Source organism: Macaca thibetana, chromosome 3 (genome assembly GCF_024542745.1).
Source record: "Macaca thibetana thibetana isolate TM-01 chromosome 3, ASM2454274v1, whole genome shotgun sequence".
In the NCBI taxonomy this organism is placed as follows: domain Eukaryota; kingdom Metazoa; phylum Chordata; class Mammalia; order Primates; family Cercopithecidae; genus Macaca; species Macaca thibetana.
This window is the reverse complement of record NC_065580.1, coordinates 118,369,440-118,393,655: the sequence shown is the minus strand read 5'-3', so window position 1 is coordinate 118,393,655 and position 24,216 is coordinate 118,369,440. Positions and strand designations below refer to the sequence as shown.

The 24,216-nt window shown below is 38.3% G+C and overlaps 1 protein-coding gene across 5 annotated transcripts in view; it reads right to left on the bottom strand.

Moving 5' to 3' along the window:
* Positions 1 to 24,216, bottom strand: part of ABCA13 (ATP binding cassette subfamily A member 13) — a 504,903-nt gene that overhangs the window by 421,066 nt on the left and 59,621 nt on the right. For all 5 annotated transcript variants that reach the window (XM_050785548.1, XM_050785549.1, XM_050785550.1 and 2 more), the window contains 7 exons: positions 23,384 to 23,548; positions 21,719 to 21,918; positions 18,080 to 18,207; positions 17,157 to 17,257; positions 16,739 to 16,906; positions 14,289 to 14,491; positions 13,365 to 13,504 (listed from right to left, as the gene is read on the bottom strand). In XM_050785548.1, the coding sequence (XP_050641505.1) occupies positions 13,365 to 13,504; positions 14,289 to 14,491; positions 16,739 to 16,906; positions 17,157 to 17,257; positions 18,080 to 18,207; positions 21,719 to 21,918; positions 23,384 to 23,548 (1,105 nt within the window). The remainder of the gene's footprint in view (positions 1 to 13,364; positions 13,505 to 14,288; positions 14,492 to 16,738; positions 16,907 to 17,156; positions 17,258 to 18,079; positions 18,208 to 21,718; positions 21,919 to 23,383; positions 23,549 to 24,216) is intronic.

Below are 24,216 nucleotides of genomic sequence, written 5' to 3'. Positions count from 1 at the left end.
TGTCTTCTTTCCTCTACATGACTGCACTAGTTCCCCAGCAAGTGTTCTTAACCAGGCTGACATGGCTGAAATGACAGACTTCAGAAATATGGATAGGAACAAAGATCATTGAGATAGAGGAGAAAGTTGAAACTGAATCCAAGAAATGTAAGGAATGTAAGAAAATGATACAGGAGCCTAAAAATGAAATGGCCATTACAAGAAAGAATAGAACTGATCTCATAGAGCTGAAAAACACACTATAAGAATTTTATAATACAACTGCAAGTATTCACAGCAGAATAGACCAAGTTGAGGAAAGAATAACAGGGCTCTCACACACAAAGGAGAAATAAGTCCCTTTTGAGACAAGCAAATGCTAAAGGAATTCAATACCACAAGACCTGCCTCACAAGAAATACTTAAGGGAGTGCTAAATATGGAAATGAAAGACAGTTACTAGGCACCACAAAAACAAACTTAAGTATATAGATTATTAACACTATAAAGCAACCACACAATCAAGTCTGCATAGTAACCAACTAACAACATGATGTCAGAATCATATCTGCACATATTAATATTAACTTTGAATGTAAACAGGCTAAAACTATGCATGCTGCAATTAGAAGACACAGAGTGGAAGTTGGATAAAGAAGTAAGACTCAACTGTATGTGTCTTCAAGAGACCCATCTCACATGCAATGACACCCGTAAGCTCAAAGAAAAGGAATGGAGAAAAATCTGCCAAGCAAACGGAAAATGGAAAAAAGCAGGGCTTGCTATTCTAACTTTAGACAAAACAAACTTTAAACCAACAATAATTTTAAAAGACCAAGAAGGACATTACATAATGGTAAGGGGTTTAATCCAACAAGAAGAGCTAGCTTTCCTACATATATACGCATCCAACACAGGAGCATCCAGATTCATAAAATGAGTTCATAGAGACCTACAATGAAACTTACATAACCACACAATAATAGAAGGAGAATTCAACACCCCATTGACAATATTAGATCAAGACAGAAAACTAACAAAGATATTTGGGACTTGAACTTGACTCTTGACAAAATGGGCCTAACAGACTTCTACAGAACTCTCTACCACAAAACAACAGAAAACACATTCTTCTCACATGCACATGGCGCATATTCTAAAATCAACCACATTATTGGCCATAAAGCAATCCTCAGCAAATTAAAAAAATCACACCAAACACACTATCAGACCACAGCACAGTAAAAATAGAAACTAATACCAAGAAAATTGCTCAAAACTATAAAATTGCATGGAAATTACACAATCTGCTTCTGCATGACTTACAGGTAACAATAAAATTAAGGCAGAAATCATGAAATTCTTAGAAAACTAATGAGAACAAAGATACAGAAAAGAATCTCTGGGACATAGGTAAAGCAGTGTGAAGAGGGAAGTTTATAGCACTAAACACCCACATTGAAAATTTAGAAAGATACAAAATTCATAACCTAACATCACATCTAAAGGAACAAGAAAAAAAAAGAGCAAACCAACCCCAAAGCTAGCAGAAAACAAGAAATAACCAGAATCAGAGCTAAACTGAAGAAAATTAAGACACACACACACACACACACAGAGACACAAAACGTACAAAAGATCAACGGGTGCACAGCTTGGTTTCTTGAAAGAATAAATAAGATTGATAGACTGTTAGCTAGGCTAATAAGGAAAAAAAGAGAGAAGATCTCAATAAACAATCAGAAATGAAAAAGGGGACATTACCACTGACCCCAAAGAATTTTTTTTAAAAGCCTCAAAGACTATTACAAACACCTCTATGCAAACAAACTACATAAACTAAAAAAAGTGAATGAATTCCTGAAAACACACAACTGCCAAGATCAAACCAGGAAGAAACTGGATCCCTGAACAGATCAATGAGTTCTGAAATTGAATCAGTAATTTAAAAGACTACTAAAAAGGTCAGGCATGGTAGTTCACACCTATAATCCCTGCAATTTGGGAGGCCAAGGCAGAAGGATTGCTTGAGTCCAGGAGTTCAAGACCGGCTTGAGCAGCATAGCAGGACCCTGCCTCTACAAAAAATTTAAAAATAAGCTGGGCGTGGTGGCACATGCATGTAGTTCCAGATACTAGGCAGGTTGAGGCAGGAGGGTTGCTTGACCCTAGGAGGTCGAGGGTTCAGTGAACCTTGATTGCATCACTTCACTCCAGCCTAGGCAACAGAGTGAGATCCTGTCTCAAAAATAAATAAATGAATAAACTCACAGGTGAATTCTACCAAATGTATAAAAAAGAGCTCATACCATCCCTATTGAAACTATTCCAAAAATTGGAGAGGAGAGACCCCTCCCTAACTCATTCTATGAGGGTAGCATCATCCTGATACCAAACCCTGGTAGAGACACAACAACAACAACAAAAACTTCAGGCCAATATGCCTGATGAACATAGATGCAAAAATCCTCAACAATATATTATCAAACCAAATCAGCAGCACATCAGAAAGTTAATCCACTACAATCAAGTAGGCTTTATCCCAGGGTTGAAAATTTGGTCCAACATATACAAATCAGTAAATGTGATTTATCACATAAACAGAACTAAAAACAAAAACCACATGATCATCTCAATAGATGCAGAAAAGGCTACTGATAAAATTCAACATCCCTTTATTTTAAAAACCCTTAACAAACTAGGCATTGAAGGAACATACCTCAAAGTAATAACAGCCATCGATGAAAAACACACAGCCAAAATCATATCAAGTGGGAAAGAGCTAGAAGAATTTCCCTTTAGAACTGTAACAGGACAAAGATGCCTACTCTCACCACTCCTATTCACCATCATACTGAAAGTCCTAGCCAGAGCAATTAGGCAAGAGAAAGAAATGAAAGGCAGCCAAACAGGAAAAGAGGAAGTCTCCAAACAGGGATAGTTTTATCCTTGTTTGCAAGATGATACAGTCCTATACCTAGAAAAACCCATAGTCTGCCCCAAAGCCCCTAGATCTGATAAGCAACTTCAGCAAAATTTCAGAATACAAAATCAATGTACAAACCAACAACATCCAAGATGAAAGCCAAATCAAGAGCACAATCACATTCACAATAGCCACAAAAAGAATAAAATACCTAGGAATACAGCTAACCAGGAAGGTGAAAGATCTCCTCAATGAGAATTAAAAAACACTGCTCAAAAAAATCACAGGTGATACAAACAAATGGAACAACATCCCATGTTCATGGATAAGAAGAATCAATATTATTAAGATTGCCATATTGCCCAAAGCAATTCACAGATTCAGTGTTATTTTTATCAAACTACCAATGGCATTCTTTACATAATTTGAGAAAAAGGTATTTTGAAATTCATATGGAATCAAAAAAGTGCCAAATATCCAAGGCAATCCCAAGCAAAAGAGCAATGCTCTACGGATTACATTACCCACCTCCAAACGATACTACATGGCTACAGGAAACAAAATGACATGGTACTGGTAAAGCAATAAAAACAAAAAATAAAACACATATACCAGTGGAACAGAATAGCGAGCCCAGAGCCCAGAAATAAGACCATACACCTAAAACCATCGATCTGTGACAAAGTTCACAAAAACTAGCAATACAGAAAGGATTTCTTAATCAATAAATGGTGCTGGAATAACTGGCTAGCCATGTGCAGAAGATTGAAGCTGGATCCCTTTCTCACCTCATATAAAAAAATCAATGCAAGATGGATTAAAGATTTAAACGTTAAACCTAAAACTATCAATATCCTGGAAGATAACCTAGGCAATATCATTCCACACATGGGAACAGCAAGATGAAGATATCAGAGTTATTTCAACAACAACAAAAAAATTGACAAATAGTACCCAGTTAAACTAAAGAGCTTCTGCACAGCAAAAGAAACTATCAAGAGGGTAAACAGACACCCTACAGAATGGGAGAAATTATTTGCAAACTATGCATCCAACAAAGGTCTAATATCCAGAATCTATAAAGAATTTAAATGAATCAGCAAACAGAAAATAAACAACGCCATTAAAAAGTGGGGAAAAGACATGAACAGACACTTTTTAGAAGAAGACATGCACATGGCCAATAAGCATATGAAAAAATACTCAACTGCATTAGAGAAATGCAAATCAAAACCACTATGAGATACCATCTCACTGCAGTCAGAATGGCTATCATTAAAAAGTCAAAAAGTAACAGATGCTGGTGAGGTTGTGGAGAAACCATAACAGTTATACACTGTTGGAGGGAAAGTAAATTAGTTCAACATTGTGGAAAACAGTGTGGCCATTTCTTAAAGAACTGAGAACAGAATTACCCTATGACCCAGCAGTCTCATTATTCTGTATATACCCAAAGAAATGTGTACCATTCTACCATAAAGACACATGCACGCATATGCTCATCACAGTACTATTCTCAATAGCAAAGTCATGGAATCCACCTAGGTGTCCATCAAGAGTTGATTGGATAAAGAAAAGGTAGTACATATACCCCCAAGAAACACTACACAGCCATAAAAAAGAATGAAATCATGTCCTTTGCAGAACATGGGTGTAGCTGGGGGCCACTATTCCCAGCAAATTAATTCAGGAACAGAAAACCAAATACCACATGTTCTCATTTATAAGCGGGAGCTAAACACGGTGTACATATGAATATAAAAGTGGCAACAATAGAAATTGGGAGCTAAAGATTAGGGAAAGAGGAGTGGGTAAGGGTTGAAAAACTAGCTATTGGGTACTATGCTCACTACCTAGGTGATGGGATCATCACATACTGTCTTAAGTATTAATTCCTTTAATATTACGAAACATTTATAGATGAGGAAACTGAAGGGATTTGCCACCAAATCACATGGCTAATCTGTTGCAAAGCCAAGATTGGAAACTAATTAGTCTGATTCCAGCATTCAAGCTCTTTACCACAACACTATTCATGCTGAGAAAGCTTCTCAAGGCTGAACTACTGAGTCACAGGCACAGCCTTTCTCACTCAGAGGTTAGTGACATGACAGCTTTGAATTCTAAATTGAAAAAAACACTTCTGTATGTAGCAGACTAGACTGTTGTAGTCCAACTCTTCCACTAAAAACATCCAGAAAAGTGAGAACAATATTTGTAATGGTTTTTAAGGCATCAGAGAGCCACTGAGGCACTGGGAATTTGTGTGCTAACATTACGGAAGAGAGAAGACAGGAAAGATGAAGTCCAACATTTGAAGCTACTTTTCCACTGCGGGCAATTGTTTCCAAAACAAAAATGAGGGAAGAGAGGCTGAGAAAATAATAACTTTCAAAAGTCTCACAAGACTAGGAAAGAAACTGAAATTCACAGACAGCTAAGGAAAAATTGCCTTTGATAAACACCACAACTTTAGGTTGGTACCCTCAGAGGGCTACACCCCAGTAGTACAAGAAGACAAGAAACAATCGAGCTCTCACAAAGTTTCATAGCATGCTCAAAAATAGTTTAATCCCTGACTGAATTAAAGCAATATGTCTCCACTCTCACTGCCTGTCAGAAACAAAACTAAAGCACCTCTGCAAGAAAAAAAAAAAAAAAAAATCATGCAGAGTGTGACACTATCTCCACATGTAATGTCTGAAATGCATTTAATAAAAAGATGTATGTAGAGTGCTTTGGGTGTGCAAGGCAGGAGAATCACTTAAGGCCAGGAGTTCAAGATTAGCCTGGGCAATACAGCAAGACCCTATCTCAAAAATTAAAATTAAAAAATTAGCTGCAAATGGTGGTATATGCCTGTTGTCATAGCTACTTGTGAGACTGAGACAAAAGGATCACTTGAGTCTCATAATTCGAGGCTACAGTGAGCTATGGTTGTACCACTGCATTCCACCCTGGGCAGTAGAGTGAGACTCTACCTCTTAAAAGAAAAAAAGTTGTATAAAAAACAGTAAGAATTGGGGAAAAAATAGGAAAAGCATACAACAGAAACCGACACCCAGAAAATAAAGTTATTGAAGTTATCAGGCATAAAATATTTAGTAAAACCTATAAAATAAAATGAAACTTCTAGAACATATATTAACTGAAATTAAGAATTAAAGGAGTAAGCTTAATTAAACACATTCTGCAGAGAGAATTTCTCAACTAGAAAATAAATCAGAGAAAACCACCCAGACTGAGGCACAGAGACTGAAGAAAAAGAAGGAACAATACAGAATAAAGAAGAAACATTTGGGAAACACACACAAACACACACAGACACACACACATGCACACATAAGTAGAGTCCTGATAAGAAAAAAAAAAAAGAAATTGAGGTAAAAGAAATATATAAAGACATAGTAATATGAAATTGTTCAAAGACGATATAAATATATAAGTCCATACATCTTAAGTCCTCAAGATGGATAAATATGAAGAAATATTCCAGGTGCTGTAGCTCATGCCTGTAATCCCAGCACTTTGGGAGGCTGAGGCAGGTGGATCACTTGAGCTGAGGAGTTTGGGACCAGCCTGGGCAACATGGCAAAACCCCATTTCTATAAGAAATACAAATTAGCCAGGTGCTGTGGCATGCACCTGTAGTCCCAGCTACTCAGGAGGCAAAGTCAGGAGAATCACTTGAGCCTGGAAGCAGAGGTTGCAGTGAGATGAGATTGCACCATTGCACTAGAAATCAGTTAAGAAGATGCGAAAACCAAGTAAATCCCTAATAATCCAAGAAAATGTCACACTCATTGTGAAATTTTGTGACATTTTTCTCACTCACTCTTCATCCCCTTCATGGCACAATATGCCACTGTCAGGAAGATGTGTATCAATTCCAAGTTCCTCCCTCAGTATACGAGGGATAAAATGGAACTTGCTGGCAATATTTGGCTTGCCTAGGGGCTGCCAAAGTGACTGGTTTCTATCTTGCCTGATGTAGAGCACAGATGAGAAAAGTGGCATAGTTTGGATGCCAGGTTGGAGGCCACTGAAAGCAGCAGTCAGTCACTGTGGCATGCTAGAGCTGCAGGGAGTCAGCAGACCTGTAGGTGGCTAGGAGTGATCAATGATGGACATAGGAATATAATAAACATCCAAGGCTTTTGAGATGAACCAAGAGACTGAATAAATTAATATATTTTAAAGCATATACTATGTATGCAGGGAAGTGGAATAAAAATACACATTTAGGTTTAGGGAATACACATCCTTAGAAAAGACTTAAAAGGACCCTGAATCTTTAAAACAGTTTGGGCAATGAAGGTCTTCCCCTGTACAAAATCATTCTACAAAAGCTGGGGAAAGTGGAAGTTTTTTTCAAGTATCCAAATCTCAGCAGAAGATAACAAGACATACCAAAATAAAACAGAGTAACAGGAATGATTCAGAGGAACAAGATAAATCTCTAGAGACTGTCCGCTAAAGAAATGCAGGCCTCTGACTTACTTGATAAATAAATTGAAACAACTACCTTAAATATGGCCAATGAACTCAAAGAAAACACAGAGAAAAACAACTAAACTAAATCTAGAAAATGGTTTATAAACAAAGTGGAATATTAGCAAAGACAGAGATTACAGTCATATACCACATAATGAAGTTTGCTCCCGTAAGATTATAATACTATATTTTTACCTTACCTTTTTATGTTATATATGTTTAAATATACAAATACTTACTATCATGTTACAATTGCCTACAGTATTCAGTAGAATAACCTGTATATGTTTGTGGCCTAGGAACAATAGGCTAACCATATAGTCCAGGTATGGAGTAGGTTATACCATCTAGGTTTGTGTAAACATACTCTATGATGTTTGAACAATGGCAAAATTGCCTAACAATGCATTTCTCAGAATGCACCCACATTATTAAGTGATGCATGGCTGTATTTACAAAGAGCCCAAAAGAAAATATGGAACTAAAAAATTGAATAACTGAATTTAGAAATTCAAGCAAAAGAAAGAATCAGCAAACTTAAAGGTGGGTCAAATGAAACAACCAAATCAGAGGAGCAAAGAAAAAGAAAATGAACACAGCCCAAAGAATTTATGAGACACCATCAAGCCAACCAACATACACAGGCAGAAGAGGAGAAAAAGAGAAAGGGGCAGAGAGTGCATTTAAAGAATTAATGGCAGAAAACACTCCACATTTGAAAAATAAATGGATATACAAATGTAAGAAGTTGAAAAACTTCAAGTAGCATAAACCCAAAGAGACCCATAAGAAGGCACATTATAATGAAACTATCGAAAGTCAAAGACAAAGGGGGAATCTTAAAAGCAGCAAAAGAAAAATGACTTACAACATACAATGGAGCTTTTATAAGATTACCAACTGACTTATCTTACATGCCAGAAGGCAGTTGAATGACATATTTAAAGCGCTGAAAGAACAACAACAACAACAACAACAACAAAAACCTGTCAACTGAGAACACCATATTTAACAAATTATTCTTCAAAAGTGGAAGTAAAATTAACACTTTTTCATATGAATGAAAACGGACAGAGTTCCTTAACACTAAACTTTTCCTACAAGAAATGCTAAAGGAAGTCTTCCAAGTCAAAACAAAAAAATGTTAGGCAGTAATGTAAAGTCATTCAATTATATAAAGTTTTCTAGTAAAGATCAATACATGAACAAATATACAAACCTATTATTGTAATTTTGGTTTATATCTTCATAACTTTTATAAAGCATAAAAATATATATCTAAATACAGACAAAGGGCAATGAGAAGGGAATCAAATCATAAGTCAATTAAACACACACTAAAAAGGAAGTAATGCAGGAAATGTGGGATAAGAAAGCTGTAAGACAGTCTAAAAACAAATGTCAAAATGGTAAAAGTAAGTCTTTCCCTATCAATAATTACTTTAAATGTAAATGGATTAAGTTCCCCTATCAAAAGACACAAATTAGTATAATGGATGAAGATATAGGATCCAACTTCATGCTGTCTTCAAGAGAAGCACTTTGGATCTAAGGACACACATAAGTCAACAGAGAAAGAGTGAGAAAAGATATTTCATGAAAATAGTAACCAAAAGAGAATAAGACATCCATACCAATATGAGACAAACAGACTTCAAGTCAAAAACTGTTACAAAACACAAAGAAGGACATTATATAATGATAAAAGAATCAATTCACCAAAACAGATAAAATAATTATTAATATCTATGCACCAAACATCAGAGCTCCTAAGTAAATGAAGCAAACATTGACAGAATTGAAGAGAAAGATAACAGTTCTACTATAACAGTAGGAGACTTCAGTACCCCACTATTAGTAATAGATAGAACAACCAGACAAAACATCAGTAAGAAGAAAAAGGAAACAGAGAAATTGAACATTACAGAAAAATTAGACCTAACAAACATGTACAAAATGTTCTACTCAACAGCAGCATAATACATATTTTTCTCAAGTCTACATAGAACATTCCCCGAAGATAAACTACATGTTAAGCTACAAAACAAGTCTTAATGTATCTTAAAAGATTTAAATAATACAAAGTGTGTTTTCTTATTACAATGTAATGAAACTAGAAATTAGTAGTAGAAACAAAACTGAAAAATGTGGGGAAATTCAATAATACACTCCAACAAATAGGCCAAAGAAGAAATCACAAGGGAAATTAAAAAATATTGTGAGATAATTGAAAATAAAATACAACACACCAAAAGTTAGTGAGACATAAGTGAAACAGCACTAAGAGGAACATATAAAGCTGTGAATGTTTACATTTAAAGAAAAGATCACAAATTATTAACTGAACTTCATGCCTTAAGGATGTAAAACCCAAAGCCAGCAGAAGGAAGGAACTACTAATTATTAAAATAGAGATAAATGAAATATAAATGAGAGAATCAACAAAACCAAAAGTTGATTATTTTAAAAGATCAACAATATTGACAAATTATTATCCAGATTGACAAAGAAAACTATGAGAAGACTCCAATAACTACAATCAGACACAAAAATGGGCATTATAACTGGTTTTATATAAATAAAAAGGATTACTGGAGAATACTATGAACAACTGCATATCAAAAGTTAGATAACCTAGAGTAAGTGAGTACAATCCTAGAGCGACCGATCTACCAAGATCGATTTACGAAAAAACAAAAACAGAAAATCAGAACAGACTAATAACTAGGAAGGAGCTTGAGTTAGCAATAAAAAATCTCCCAACCATCAAAATCCCAGAACCCCAACAGCTTCACTGGTAAATTCTACCAAATATTTAAAGAAAAATTAACATGAATCCTCCTCAAACTCTTCCAGAAGAAAAGAAAACACTTTCAAATGTTATGAGGTCAGCTTTACCCTGAGACCAAAACCAGACAAAGATAGCACAAGAAAGGAAAAGTATAGACCAATATCCTTGATAAACACTGATGCAAAAACCTCAACAAAATGCTAGCAAATGGAATTCAATAGCGAATGTTTATAGCAGCATAATTCGCAATTGCAAAAATATAGAGCCAATCCAAATGCCCATCAACCAACAAGTGGATAAAGAAATTGTGGTATACATATATACCATGGAATACTATTCAGCCATAAAAAGGAACAAAATAATGGCATTCGCAGTGACCTGGATGGAATTGGAGACCATTATTCTCAGTGCAGTAACTCAAAAATGGAAAACCCCAAACATTGTATGTTTTCACTCATAAGTGGGACCTAAGCTATGAGGATGCAAAGGCATAAGAATGATACAATGGACTCTGGGGACTAAGGGGGAAAGGGTTGCGGGTGAGGGATAAAAGACTACAAATTGGGTACAGTGTCTACTGCTCAGGTGATGGTGCACCCAAATCTCAGAAATCACCACTAAAGAACTTTTTAGTGTAACCAAATACCACTTGTTCCCCCAAAACCTATGAAAATAAAAAATAAACACAAACACAAAATAAAACAAAAACAGAACTAAACAGCAAAAAAAGAATTAATTAAAAGGATTATACATCATGAACAAGTAGCATTTATTCTTATAATACAAAGATGGTTCAACACACAAAAATAAATCAATGCAATATACCACACTAACAGAATGAAGGAAAGAAAACACATAATCATCTCAATTGATGCAGATAAAAAGTTTGACAAAATTTAACACCCTTTTATAACACTTAACAAACTAGGAATAGAACACTACCTCAGCATAATAAAACCATAATGAAAAGCCCGTAGCAAACATCATACTCAATGGTAAAAGACAAAAGTGTTTCCACTTCGAGCTGAAACAAGGCAAGGATGCCACTTTTGCCACTTGTATTCAACATAGTACTGAAAGGTCTAGCCACAGCAATTAGGAGAAAGAAAGGGAAAAAAGAGAAGGGAAGGGAAGGGAAGGGAAGGGAAGGGAAGGGAAGGGAAGGGAAGGGAAGGGAAGGGAAGGGAAGGGAAGGGAAGGGAAGGGAAGGGGGAAGGGAAGGGAGGGGAGAAGGAGGAAGGAAGGAAGGAAGGGAAGGAAGGAAGGAAGGAAGGAAGGAAGGAAGGAAGGAAGGAAGGAAGGAAGGAAGGAAGGAAGGAAGGAAGGGCATCCAAATAAAATTATTTATTTTCACAGATAACGTAAACCTATATATAGAAAACCCTAAATATTCAACACACAAAAAAACTGTTAGAACTAATAAACTAAGTCAGCAAAGTGGCAAGATACAAAATCATTAACCAAAAATCAGTTGCATTTCTATACACCAACAATTAACAATTGTAAAGGAAAGCAAATCTATTTTCAATAGCATCAAAAGAAAAAATACTTAATAATAAATTTAATTAAAGTGGTGTTTCAGCTAAACATTGGGGCACCAACTAGGACTAATACTACCATTTTATTAGATTATGCCAATTTTTAAGGCAAAAACAATTCTAGAGCAAGAGTGTCATTTCCTAATGAGAAGAGTTCAGCCAGTAAGAATATATATTCATTGTAGATTTTTTGCACCTAATAATATAACTTCAAATTATATGCAGCAAATTCTGACCAAACAAAAAGAAAATAGACAAATCTACTTGTATTTTGTATTAGTAACTGATAAAAGAAGCAAATAAGACACAAATAAGATATGAATGATTTGAGCAACACAATTAATATAGTTGACCTAATTAACAATATAAACTACTCTATCCAGCAATGACAGAATTCACATTCTTTCGAGGAGCACATACATTTATCAATGAACATATAGGCCATAAAGCATATCTCAACAAATTCAAAATATTAAAACATTCAGAATATGTTTTCTCATTAAAGGGAAGTTAAGCTTGAATTTTTTTTTTTTCTTGAGACAGAATCTTACGCTGTTGCCCAAGCTGGAGTGCAGTGGTACGATCTTGGCTCACTGTAACTTCTGCCTCCCTCCTCTCATTCTCTTACCTTCCCTCTAACCTCTAGGTAGGGGAGAGAGGGATGGTGGTTGAGTCAATCACTAATGGCCAATGATTTAAGATATCATGCCTACATAAGGAAGCTTCCATAAAAACCCAAAAGGGCAGTGTTCAGAATGCTCATAGGTTGATGAAGACATGGAGGTGCTGGGAGGGTGGTAGGCCTGGAGAGGGCATAGAAGCTCCATGCCCCCACATACCTCACCCTATGCATTTCTTCCATCTACTGTTCCTAAATTATTTCTGCTTAATAAACCAGTAACCTAGGAAGTAAACTGTTTTTCTGCATTCTGTGACTTGTATCAGCAAATTATTGAACACAACAAGAGGCTCATGGGAATCCTGATTTATACTCAATTGATCAGAAGTGAGAAGGGAAGCCTGAACTTGGGGTTGGCCTCTGAAGTAGGGGCAATCGTGTGGGACTGAGCCCTTAACCTGTAGGATCTGATGCTAATTCCAGGTAGATAGTGTAGGATACCCAATTATGATCAGTGGAGAAATGGAGAATTGCTTGTTGGGGAACAAATCCACACCATATGGTCACAGAAGTGTTGGAACTGTTCAGTGTGTGTATAGAGAAAAGCAGTTTGTGTTTCATTCTACAAGATCATGGGGTGTTGTCCCCAGTGGGAGCGTCAATCTTAATGCTAAGTAAAGTGAGAAGCCCACAGCAGAAAATCTGGACTCTTGTAAGTAGGATCATGACTAGTCTGCATATAGAAGTATTTATCACCCAAACTAGGACAGTCTTGAGAGTAAAAGAAGTCACTATTATAAATTTTGCAGGAACAACATGGCTCAGTCAAACCAGGACTTCTGGTAGATCTTGTCATAATTGATGAGAAAAAATTATAATCACAATGCCAAATTGTGCGTGGAGAGCGACACATTTTAAGCCCCTCTTTGTTAAATAGGATAGACTCTCAGGAAATTATGTTACCTCACTAAAGTGGGAAAACATCCCCCATTCCTGTAATTTAGGCTACTGACTTACCCAATAGTCTGTTCTGGAAACTGTCTTGCATATTTACATAATGGGCCACTTCACAAGTCTTCCTGATAAACTTTATGAAGTCTTTCCAATAATATGCTTGTTCCAGGGAAAACTGTGCTTTTTCAAGTGTATGAAATATCCTGCAGTCAAAAAGAATCCAGAGAAAATTAAAATTTAAAAATGATCTTGCAGATGACATTAGATCATTATAAATTTTTCTAAAAACAAATATATGCAAATGCATGGCAGTCCACTTATGTAAGGAAATAGAATCTTACATAAGTGGTAGAAATAGTTCTACTAATTTTTTTAGTTTGTTTACACACTCCTCTACTTTGACTTGAAAAATGAGGAAAGCAATTTATGAGAATACATAAAATATAAGACAGAACAAGTCAACAAGTAAAAAAAGAGGAAAATTAAAGACCATAACAGGAAGTGAACTTAAAGATTAAGAAAATAAATATTCCCTATTTGACATATTTGATGAAGAACTTCCTAGCAGTCAAGGAAAATGGAAATTGATCACACATATAAGTCACAGAGTCATAAAATAAAAACAAGGCAAATTTTATGTACAGTTACAGCTCCCAAGAGAAGCTTCCTTTTGGTAGTTAATGCATGATTTCTGAGTAATGACACAAACAAGAACTTCAATCACATGCATACCTTGGATTTACCAGGGATCCTCAATTTCTAATGAAAGATTAAGTCAGTGGTTAAACATTAAGGGAATCATTTCATATTTTACAGTTTTTAGATGCTTTCCCACAGTACCAGTAGTTTAATATTTTTAAAATAAATTGAACCTCTTTCTATTCAAAATATAATCTGCCATATTGATTTATCATTTGTGTGGAAGGTGCAGTTGAAATCATTTTGATGTCCCAATTGTTTATAAGTTTCCCACAAACATGTACTTACACTGTGGAGACAAGCTGGGGCTGACAGTCACTAGAAAAGACATTCTCAGGAGAGGTATCGGCTCCCAGCAGCAGGAAGAGCCGAGTACAGGAAACGCTTGCTTCTGACAGCTGCGTCTCAAGTTCCTGCCAGTCCAAATATTCTTCAGGTATTAAAACTGACATATTTGTGCGCCAAGTAATGACCTCTTGCAAAATACGATCCTTAACAAGAAAAGAAGATATTGCTTATAATAAATAATCAATTCAAATGTGGGTATTTGAGATGCGGCCTTTCCCTTGTATCACTTAACAAGGGGTCCACTCAAACTGTACATCAAAGATCATGCCCTATGGCATGGTAATTATCTAAGTTATAGTTCCAGACTTGAATCTTTACTCATGTTCAGCTTAATAAGTCCAAAAATAAAACTTAATGCAATAATAAAGTGAATATTTTATTTCTTGATAGCTTGACACTGAACACAGTGTCATAGCTATCTGTGTTCGCTGGTTGTGACAAGTAGCCCGTGAATCAAGACCCCCTGAGAGTCTCATTCTTAGTACCACCTTCCACAATTCCTCTAGGCTGAGATCTGGCTCACACAAACCCATAAAAGGCAGCAGAAGTGAATTGTGCCAGATTGTGCCAGTTCCAGTTCTACCTTCTCTGAGGAGTGGCAGCTTCTACCCTCCCTCCTTGCCTGACCCTGTGTGCAGGATCCCTGGATAGCCATGTCAGAAGTCTGGTTACCCTGCTGAAAGGCCATATGCAGAGGCTACCTGGAGAAGAGACATCTTGAGTCTGAGAGGAGAGTGAGAGGCCCTCATCTCAGTATCCTAGCTAACCAGACTCCAGCCCTCACAGCCACTGACTGCAACTACATGAATGATGCCCAGTAAGGCCATCAGAAGAACCACCCCCACTGAGCCCAGTCAACCCATAGTCAGAAGAGAAAGAAAAGAATGTGCTTTGTTTTAGGTCGCTGAACTTTGGGGTGATTTGTTAGTGATATGTATCCCAGGCATCATCAGAAAGGCTATCTCAAGTATATGTAACCTGTAAATATATAGTTCCCTGCTTTGTATGAGACTACAAGTTAGGCTTTACAGATAAAAAGAAATTTGGGATGGGATTTCCGCCAGGAAAGAGCTGACATCCAGTCACAAGAAATGTATTTGCAAACAGGTAATTTTTTTTGTGCCTGCATGCATTCACATACACTATTCTTCTTTATTTTTTTTTTTTTCATTTTTTTTAATAGGGTCTCACATTGTTACCCAGGCTGGAGTGCAATGGTGTGATTATGGCTCACTGCAGCCTTGACTTGCTGGGCTCAAGCAATTCTCCCACCTCAGCCTCCTGAGTAGCTGGTATTACAGGTATGTGCCACCACATCTGGCTAATTTTTGTTTTTGTTTTTGTAGAGATGGGGTTTGGCTATATTGCCCAGGTTGGTCTTAAACTCCTGGGCTCAAAAGATCTGCCCACCTAGACCTCTCAAAGTGCAGGGACTACAGGCATGAGCTACCATGCCCAGCCCTTCACATACACTTTTCTGCCTGCCTAGCATCCTCTCCTGACTTCTCTTTGCTTCCAAATCTTACACCTCATCTAAGGCTCATTGACTTATTTGGGAAGACTCCTAAATGCTGAGCTCCAAGGCTCTCATTGTTGTCTGCCCTTCTCTACCAATATAGTGTCTTCTTCATGTTTGTACTCCCTTCAGCATACCGTCATGCCCAGAGTAGATGCTAAGAAATCATTGATTGAAATAAGCACACCATTCAATTACTATCCCAATTTTCATGTTGCTGTGACATCATTTATATTTCACTAGTTTCATTCTTTCACTGGTTTTAGTTCCATGGTATATAAGGAAGGATATAAAACTACAGGTAATACTGAGAAAGAAAAATGAACTCTAAAAATATAAATATTATAATTTTAATTCTCAGGAAGAAGAATATGGGCTGGAACTTGACAAAATAATCTTTCCAAACAAATCGTTCAACATTCTGCAGTCACACTTGAGCACTCAGCAGGGGTAGCCCATTGTCCTGGGCAGTTACATGAGGGGAACATGACTTGTAAAGCCTGTAAACCACTCAAAGCCACAGCTTTGCTGGGAATGACTAATCACCAGAGAGACTCCTCTGCTTTTCTTAGCATGTGCAGCCAAGAATGAAGCAGATCAAGGATCCAGGAAGCCAGAAAAGCAGAAGTGGCCTGTTTTGAAAGTTTGAGGAATTTCAAGTAGGTTTTGGCCAGGCGGGTGGCATATTACCCTTCAGTCAGACAGAAGGGCCAGCACTGAAGGGTGGCTGAAGTTCAGAGAGCCAGCTTCCTTTAAGTGTATGGGCTCATGGCAAAACTTTCCTCATCAAAACTCTAGGTTAAATCTTAGCATCTTTGGTGAATTTAATCTTAAACTGGTGCTCTTAGAAGAGCTAAGATGGTAGAATACTTACAGCATCCTCTACTGAACCAAGTAGCTTGTTTAAAACACTAGTCTCAGAGGAGTTACAATAGCACACCAGTCCCTGGAGACCATCCCATATGCTGGAGTTTCCAGGGGGCAAAAAGACCTCCTTCTCAGAGGAACCACCATTTGGGCAGACAGCATTCTTCGCCAACATCTAAAAGATTAATAAGAGTGGGAAGGAGTAACATTTAAAGAGGCTTAGATACCCTCTTCATGGGCTCAAGAACTGCAAATACAATAAGCAATGATAAACATTTTAAACACAACATAAGGTTTTGGAAAACCCGCATATTGTTCCCTTTTTTTACTGGCACAATTCACAAAAGGAGCAAAACTGAATATTGCAAGAGCTTCTTGAATGTTTTATTAAAATTGCTTATTTATAACTCTTTGCTGTGCTTTACCTGTTTTAGCTCCCAAAAGAACACATCCTTTTCCAGTTTCAATTGGTCAAGTTCAAACCATTTAAAATCATTAGCTGATGTCTCCAGGCAAATGAGGACTTCTGCAAAGTAGACAAATTGATCATTATTCACCTAAGGTAGGTAAGCTTGACTCCTACACATGGCCATGAATCAATAAACTGGATCCTGAAAACATGGATTTTTAAAAACTTGACCTACTATTATACATGTTCTTCTCTTCCTTAGAAAGGAAAACAGGAGTCATTGTAATATCATTTTATCCTTTCCAAAGACTAGTGAGTATGGGTTATCAGTTACAGAAGAGTTTTGCTTCTAAAGCAACAACCCCCTCACATTTTCCCTCTCCTCCCTGAGAAAATGAAACGGCTGCAGCCCATCTGGGCAAAAGTGCAAACCCGACTTCCTCAGAAGAGGGCCGAAGGAATAATGCTCACCATAGTCAAGAAAGTTCAAAGAAGGGCATTCTGCAAACCCAGGGGGAACACGCTCTCCCTACCAGACACAAGGAGCAGCGGTGGGAGGAGGCAGTAGAAGGAACAGAATACAAAAGATTCGCTTATTCACAATGCACTAAGGTCCCTTTCCAGCCTGAAAACCATGGATGCTGCTGTGAATGTGAAAGTCAACCCAGCCCTAGGACACTGCTTGTCATAGGCCACAGGATGGGCTTAAGGAAAACAGAAGGATGCGCTCTTCACAGTGCCCTCATTGTTTATTTAGCCTTGGTGTGTTGTATTTTAAATTCCCTAGAAGGCATCAGAACAAAGCATAAATATGCATACGACACCAGCAAAGTTATCTCCCAACTTTACAATGTGTCAAGCAGTTTCAAGTCCATTTTCCAATAAATTTCATGTTTACTCTTAGTGAGTCGGGGACAAAGAACACCAGAGCTAGCTTACCTTGGACAAAATGTAAATTCTGAGCTATCGCATTTCTGAGAGCTCCATCAAGCTGAAGAAATCTCTTCAGTGCCGGCCACTGAGGCAGGTTTTGCAGCAAGCTTTGCAATTTCCACAGATGCTGTAATCTGAGTGCAAAAATAAATAAACGAAATAAAATGAAAGGTAGTTCAAAGTGCCAACTAGGGAAATAAAAATTCCATTCAAACAAAAATATTCCACTACTTTGAGAAGTGTGTTCACCAGACTGAAAGTCACACTTCATCACACAACCAGGTTCTTGACGAATTGCATTGTTTGAGTCACCCGATTTGGAGATTCTTTTGGTACTGAATATGGATTAAGCATTCTCTTTACTCCAAAATGGAAAAGTATATTCCTAGTAGTGTGTAAAAGAAGTGAGGGTTATGATAAAGTTTCACATGGGATCTAAAAACATTTGCCTTGAAGCCTATAGTTAATGAGACATAGAAAAATATTTTGAGAAAAGTTTCAAAATATAAAGGTGGTGTGTGGTGGCGGACAGGACCCATTGCAGTGGTCCCAACTTGGGCCAATTGGCAATGCCTGTAGGATTCTCCAAAGTCAAAGGAAGAATGACCAGCCAGGCAGCTCAATACAAATAGTCCCTGGAGTGTCAGACTAATGGGCTCCAGACATGGAAGAAATAACTGAGAAGAGAAGCTGGAAAGAAAATGAGTTTGATAATGTGAAGAACCTGAAATTGGAAATAAATATGGGAGAGGGAGGAGCAAGACAAAGTCACACTGTGGGCGGCAGAACTGCCCAAAGCAGGGGACTCCAGGCTTTCTGTGTCTTTGAGCAACTACATGGAATCCTCACCCTTGATAAACGAGGCAAGCTACAAAAAGAGAACAGCAGAAAGAGATGTAGCTACTTGAAGCCCAAGCAAAATGTTCTACTGGCTGGAGCCATCCCACAGCTTTGAGCGCCTGGCATCCATTTGGACTTCTGTGTCATAGAGGTCAGTCTCTTCACAGCACCTTGATAATTTGGGGTTGAACACAGGCTTGATAAATAGTTGCTGCTATTCTCTAGCTGGAGAGCTGATGGACCTGACCACTATAGAGGGAATAGAGAGAGCGAACAAGGTCCCAGTGATAATTCTCCTATGAGACACCAGCAGGAAGTGGTACCCATCCCCAAGTCATCACCCTACAATGCGAAGCAATTGCTCCATCACAGCCACATGCTTAAGGTTTCTGGCTGCTGACCAGAATACTGACACCTCGTGCTATAGTGAAGCTGGAAGCGTGGCTTTTGGAACTGGCCACCTGCAGAATGAACTGCGCTTAGGTTAGTCGTTGCTCTGACTCTTTGGGTTACACTGAGAAGGAAGCAGAGTGGCTCCTGGAAAGAACTAAAAAGTGAGAAAGAGATTATCTTATTTTCCCCAAGGAAAAAAGAAATGCTGTGTGGCTTGGAACCTGGATCTTACTGTCAAGTCTCTTTAAACTCTGACAAGCAAGGATACCACATGGCCGGACCTTAGGGACTATTCCCCCCACCTCTGTGAACAGACACTTCACATTCACAACAACGTGCGACATTGAAGGGCGAGTCCTTGCTGGAGGGCCCAGAGGCACCTCTGTGAGTCCTCGCCTTGCCAAAATCCAGGCTATCTGCTAGAGCCTGGGTGAAGAGCTCCCACACCTCAGCCACCCCGAATGCAGGGATGTGGGCAGGAACCAGACAGAACCTGGAGAAGAAAAGGCAGTCTGTAATGACATGAAGAACTCAGTAGAAAACTGAGAGTCTGGTGTGATTTCCATTTCTTTCGGGTGAACATTGCAGCCTAGGAAAAGAAAAAGATATGAACAATTGGCTGTGGAGACAGGGTAGGAAAAAAAAGATGGGGTTTCTTGGACCAAAGCTAATGACAAAAGATACACAGTTTTCTGCTAAGGGTGCATGTGAATCTCAGAAAGATGTAAAGAAGGCTGAAGGTGGCCAGGTGTGGTGGCTCACGCCTGGAATTCCAGCACTTTGGGAGGCCAAGGAGGGCAGATCAAGTGATGCCAGCAGTTCAAGATCAGCCTGGCCAATATGGTGAAACCCTCTCTCTACTAAAATTGCAAAAATTAGCTGGGCAGTAGCGGCTTGAGCCTGTAATCCCAGCTACTCAGGAGGCTAAGGCAGGAGAATCGCTTGAGTCTGAGAGGTGGAGGTTGCGGGGAGCCAAGATCGCGCCATCCTACTTCAGCCTGTTCGACAGAGCGAGACTCTGTCTCAAAGCAAAACAAAACAAAGAAAAAAAAAACAGCAGGTGAACAGCAAAGCCAGTGTTTGAGCCTCACCTTCCTGGCACTGAGAGTGTGTGGAAATTATATAGGTGGGCAGAAGAATGAGGGCTATCCTAGCTTCATACCTAGAGTGTGGTGTAGTCTTCAGCTTCCCCAATCTTTGTAGGACTAAGAGCCAGATACAGCTTCCTGGGGCTTCAATCCCCTGGCCTGGCACAGAGCAGGCAAAATCCTAGGTTAAAGTGCCAGGGGGCATTCGAGATTTGTGGGATAATTACTTAATGTGGTGTTTCTATTAATGTGCATTAAGTAACAGACCAGCAGGGAGGTTTTCAATATCCCCAATGCAATGTCCCTGCATTTGTTCATTTATGACAGATGTTTTGTCCCTGCCCTTTGCCTAGATCACTGCTTCAAGGCATCCTTGCTGGCTCCCTGCATCCATCCTCCTGCAGCTTCTATGGCTCTGATGGGGAACTGTATTGCTGCCTCTAGCACCATCACCTCATGCCCTAGAACATCTCTTAAGTAAAAGTTAGGAAATAGGACCTTTGAAAGCAAGATCCTGTTTGCTAACAGTTCCAGAATATGTGAAAGAATTCAAAGTGTTTAGAATTGCTATTTCTTAAGTAATCATAATAACACAATATGGTCCTATCCAATTCTGTCATCACAACTCTCCTTCATGGTACACAGAGAGCAAGAATTTGTGTGACCTGGTTTGAAATGAACATTTTTGAGATAATATTGAGAAATCATATTGTTCTTTTCCAAAGAGAACCTTAACCTCAGAAAGATAATAAGATTCAAGTTACTACAAACTGCCACACCTACTGAGGGAAAAGATCTAGTCGGCTATTTTGGTGAATAAATTGTGGTTATCTTTAAAAAGGAAGAAACAAGTTCCATCATTTCCTACTTCTAAAATATTTCTAGACCTTATGTAAATGCTTCAACTATACAAAATCTTTAAGTAAATATAAAAACATATTTTTAGAAGAGGAAGATTCTAGGAAAAGAGCTACTCATGTAAGGTAGTTCTGTACATAAAAATACCTCTGAAATGTACTTATTCATTTTTAAACAAATGCCAAAGACATAAAATCTAAAATCCAGGAAACTGACATCTTCTCAAATATTGTTCCCATATTCGGTGTATTGCAGCCTCTGAATAGGCATCCAGAGTGCTGCCAAGACTTCTACCCTGGCGATGGTCCACAATGAAAGCCTCTGATTTCCCATTTGCTAACTAGAAATTCATTGTTTAGCTGTAGTTTTACACAATGTGTTCCTAACACATTCTGTATCATCATGCACTCTTTAAAATTCTGCATCATCCACTTAATCAATAATCAAACAGGGAAATGCGCCTTACATCTTTGGAAATGTATGATTATCTTTTGGGCCATCTGCTGCCAAGCTATCATTCAGCAGGAGCAGCACAGTGTGCAGAGCTTCCACCACCTTCCAGGGCTTGCTCTCTTTTTCAAACTGATTCCTGAGAGCCTCCAAACTATGGCCCATGCCTGTGAGTGTCTTCTGAAGCAGACTACCCTGTTGCCACTGATCAAACACCTACAAATTCGGAAACAAAAGTACTAGCATTAATAACAGCAAATTGGAAAGAATAGTATTTAGTTAAGAAATTTTAACAGACCGCTGTAGATGACAGACAACCAATCTTTATTTTTTGGTAAATTAAAATGTCTGTTAGCAATTGCATCATGATTTAATTTCTACTCAGAAATTAAAGATTTCATGTTGCAACAATGGAGGCACACAACTTTATAATCTCTGCCTTATTTCTCTTTTTTCCCCCAAAGAGAAAAGAAAAGAGAGAAGGGAATAACATACACCTTCAAACAAATGAAATATAATTTAAAACATAAATGGACATATTTAGGATAACATAAATATATTTACATATTTTTAAGTATACACCAAAGTTAATACATAGTTACTAAGTGCCATTTTATGACATGGACATGGGGAAGATGATACTGAAGTCAATTAGCAATGTGGTTTATCATCAACATTACACAAAAATAGATCATTCTTGCCCAAGCCTGATAGCATGGGGAGGTGCCTGATGTGCATGTATGTGTGCTAACTACGCCTTAATTAACCAGTTATGTTACCCAGATAATGCACAAAGCAAGAGTGTCCACTAGACCATTGGATGCTGGTCATTTCAACAGTGTCCCTTGATTATTTTAGTGCTGGATGACTGTAGTGCCACGAAGCAGACAACAACACCTATATATTTTTAATGATGTTTTATCCACTATTTGAGATTTTGGCCTTTATACATGACACATATTAGCAGGGGACAAAGTTAAAGAGGTGTGTTCTTTAAGGAAGAACATTAGACGGAGACAGCAAAACCTGATAAAACAAATGGGAAGTGACTGCCAGGGGAGCTCTGCCTCACAGTCTCCAAAACCTCCCCAAGAAGCACAAAGCTGTGAAACAGCCAGGGTCCCGTGAGCTTCTGAGACCAAGAGCAGTCTAATCACTCAGGCACCCTGCCCCACACCAACATCTCTGTAAAGACAGACTAGAGCCTCCCTTCGTGTTGTCAAATTATGGTTACTGAAATCACAGTCACTGTTTGTGCACAGAGCTTCTGATCAAAACCAGAGTGAAGGGACAAGGCCAGTCCAGAGCTCAAAGTGCTAGGATGCTGAATGCTAGCATGCAAACGTCCAAAGAGCTGGTCAAAGTACTCCAGGGCAATCTCATGCACCAATAACGGAGCATGGGTCTAGGAACTTCTGAGTTGCCAAGGTGTGTGTGTGCAAGCCTAGGATGGACTGTTTGGTGATGAGTGTTGAGGGCCTAGGCCTATGGAGCTGGAGCCAGCTGATGCACATGGGACAAGGTGCACTCAATGGCCAGGATGTGGGGCCATTTTATGTCCCTTTCCTGGGAGGGACATAAAATCCAACAGTAAGCAACATGGCAGGGTCGGGGAGGAGAATGGATTTGGACACTCAAACTGACACACCTTTGAACAGAACATATAGACAGGGGACAGCACCTGTTGGTAGACTCTCAGCCAGCTGACTGCATGGACAAGATAGTTTTCGGCTTCTGACCACTTGGGGTGGCAGTCTCCAACGTAGCGCCATTTCTCAGCTTCATCCTCTGATGTGCTGGACAAGGCTGAACACACCATCTTCTCCAAAGAGCTGTCTGTGGGAATCTGACAAGAATATGAAAAATCATTTAGATGTAAAGCTCCTTTCCTAGAACCTTCCTCTTCTAAAAATAACACCACAATCTTGCCATAGTAAAAGTTCTTACATTTGCTTGATTGAAGAAGTAATATGTGATGATATCCACGTGATTTACCTTGAGGGAAGACTTGGTAGTTTAAAAAAAAAAAAGTTACATTTTTCAGTTTTATCCGCAAACAATGGGAACAGCTGTTTCTCCAGGCCAAGGACATGGAAATGACATCAAATCTTGTTTCTTTTGATTCTCAGGCCAAAAGTGAACATGGGTCAGCCCAGTTTAATTGATACTTTGGATTAACAAAGTTGTTTTGCCAAGAACATTTTCTTTTCTGATTATCAAACGTGGATAAAATTGGAAAGATTCAAATTGAGGTCCTGGTTCAGAAACTGTTTAATATTTTTGAACCAAATCTCCTTTATTTTATACATGAACTTCAACACAGTTCCCTAACACTGCTTGGTAAATACTTATGTTTGTGTTATAATGATGCACATTCCCCTACAACAATTTTAATGCCATCTTTAAGAGATTCTGTTGATGACTGCCATGGTCTAAATGCTTGTGGACTCCCCCCTCCCAAAATTCATATTTTGAAATCCTAGCCCACAAGGTGATGGTATGAGGAGGTGGGGC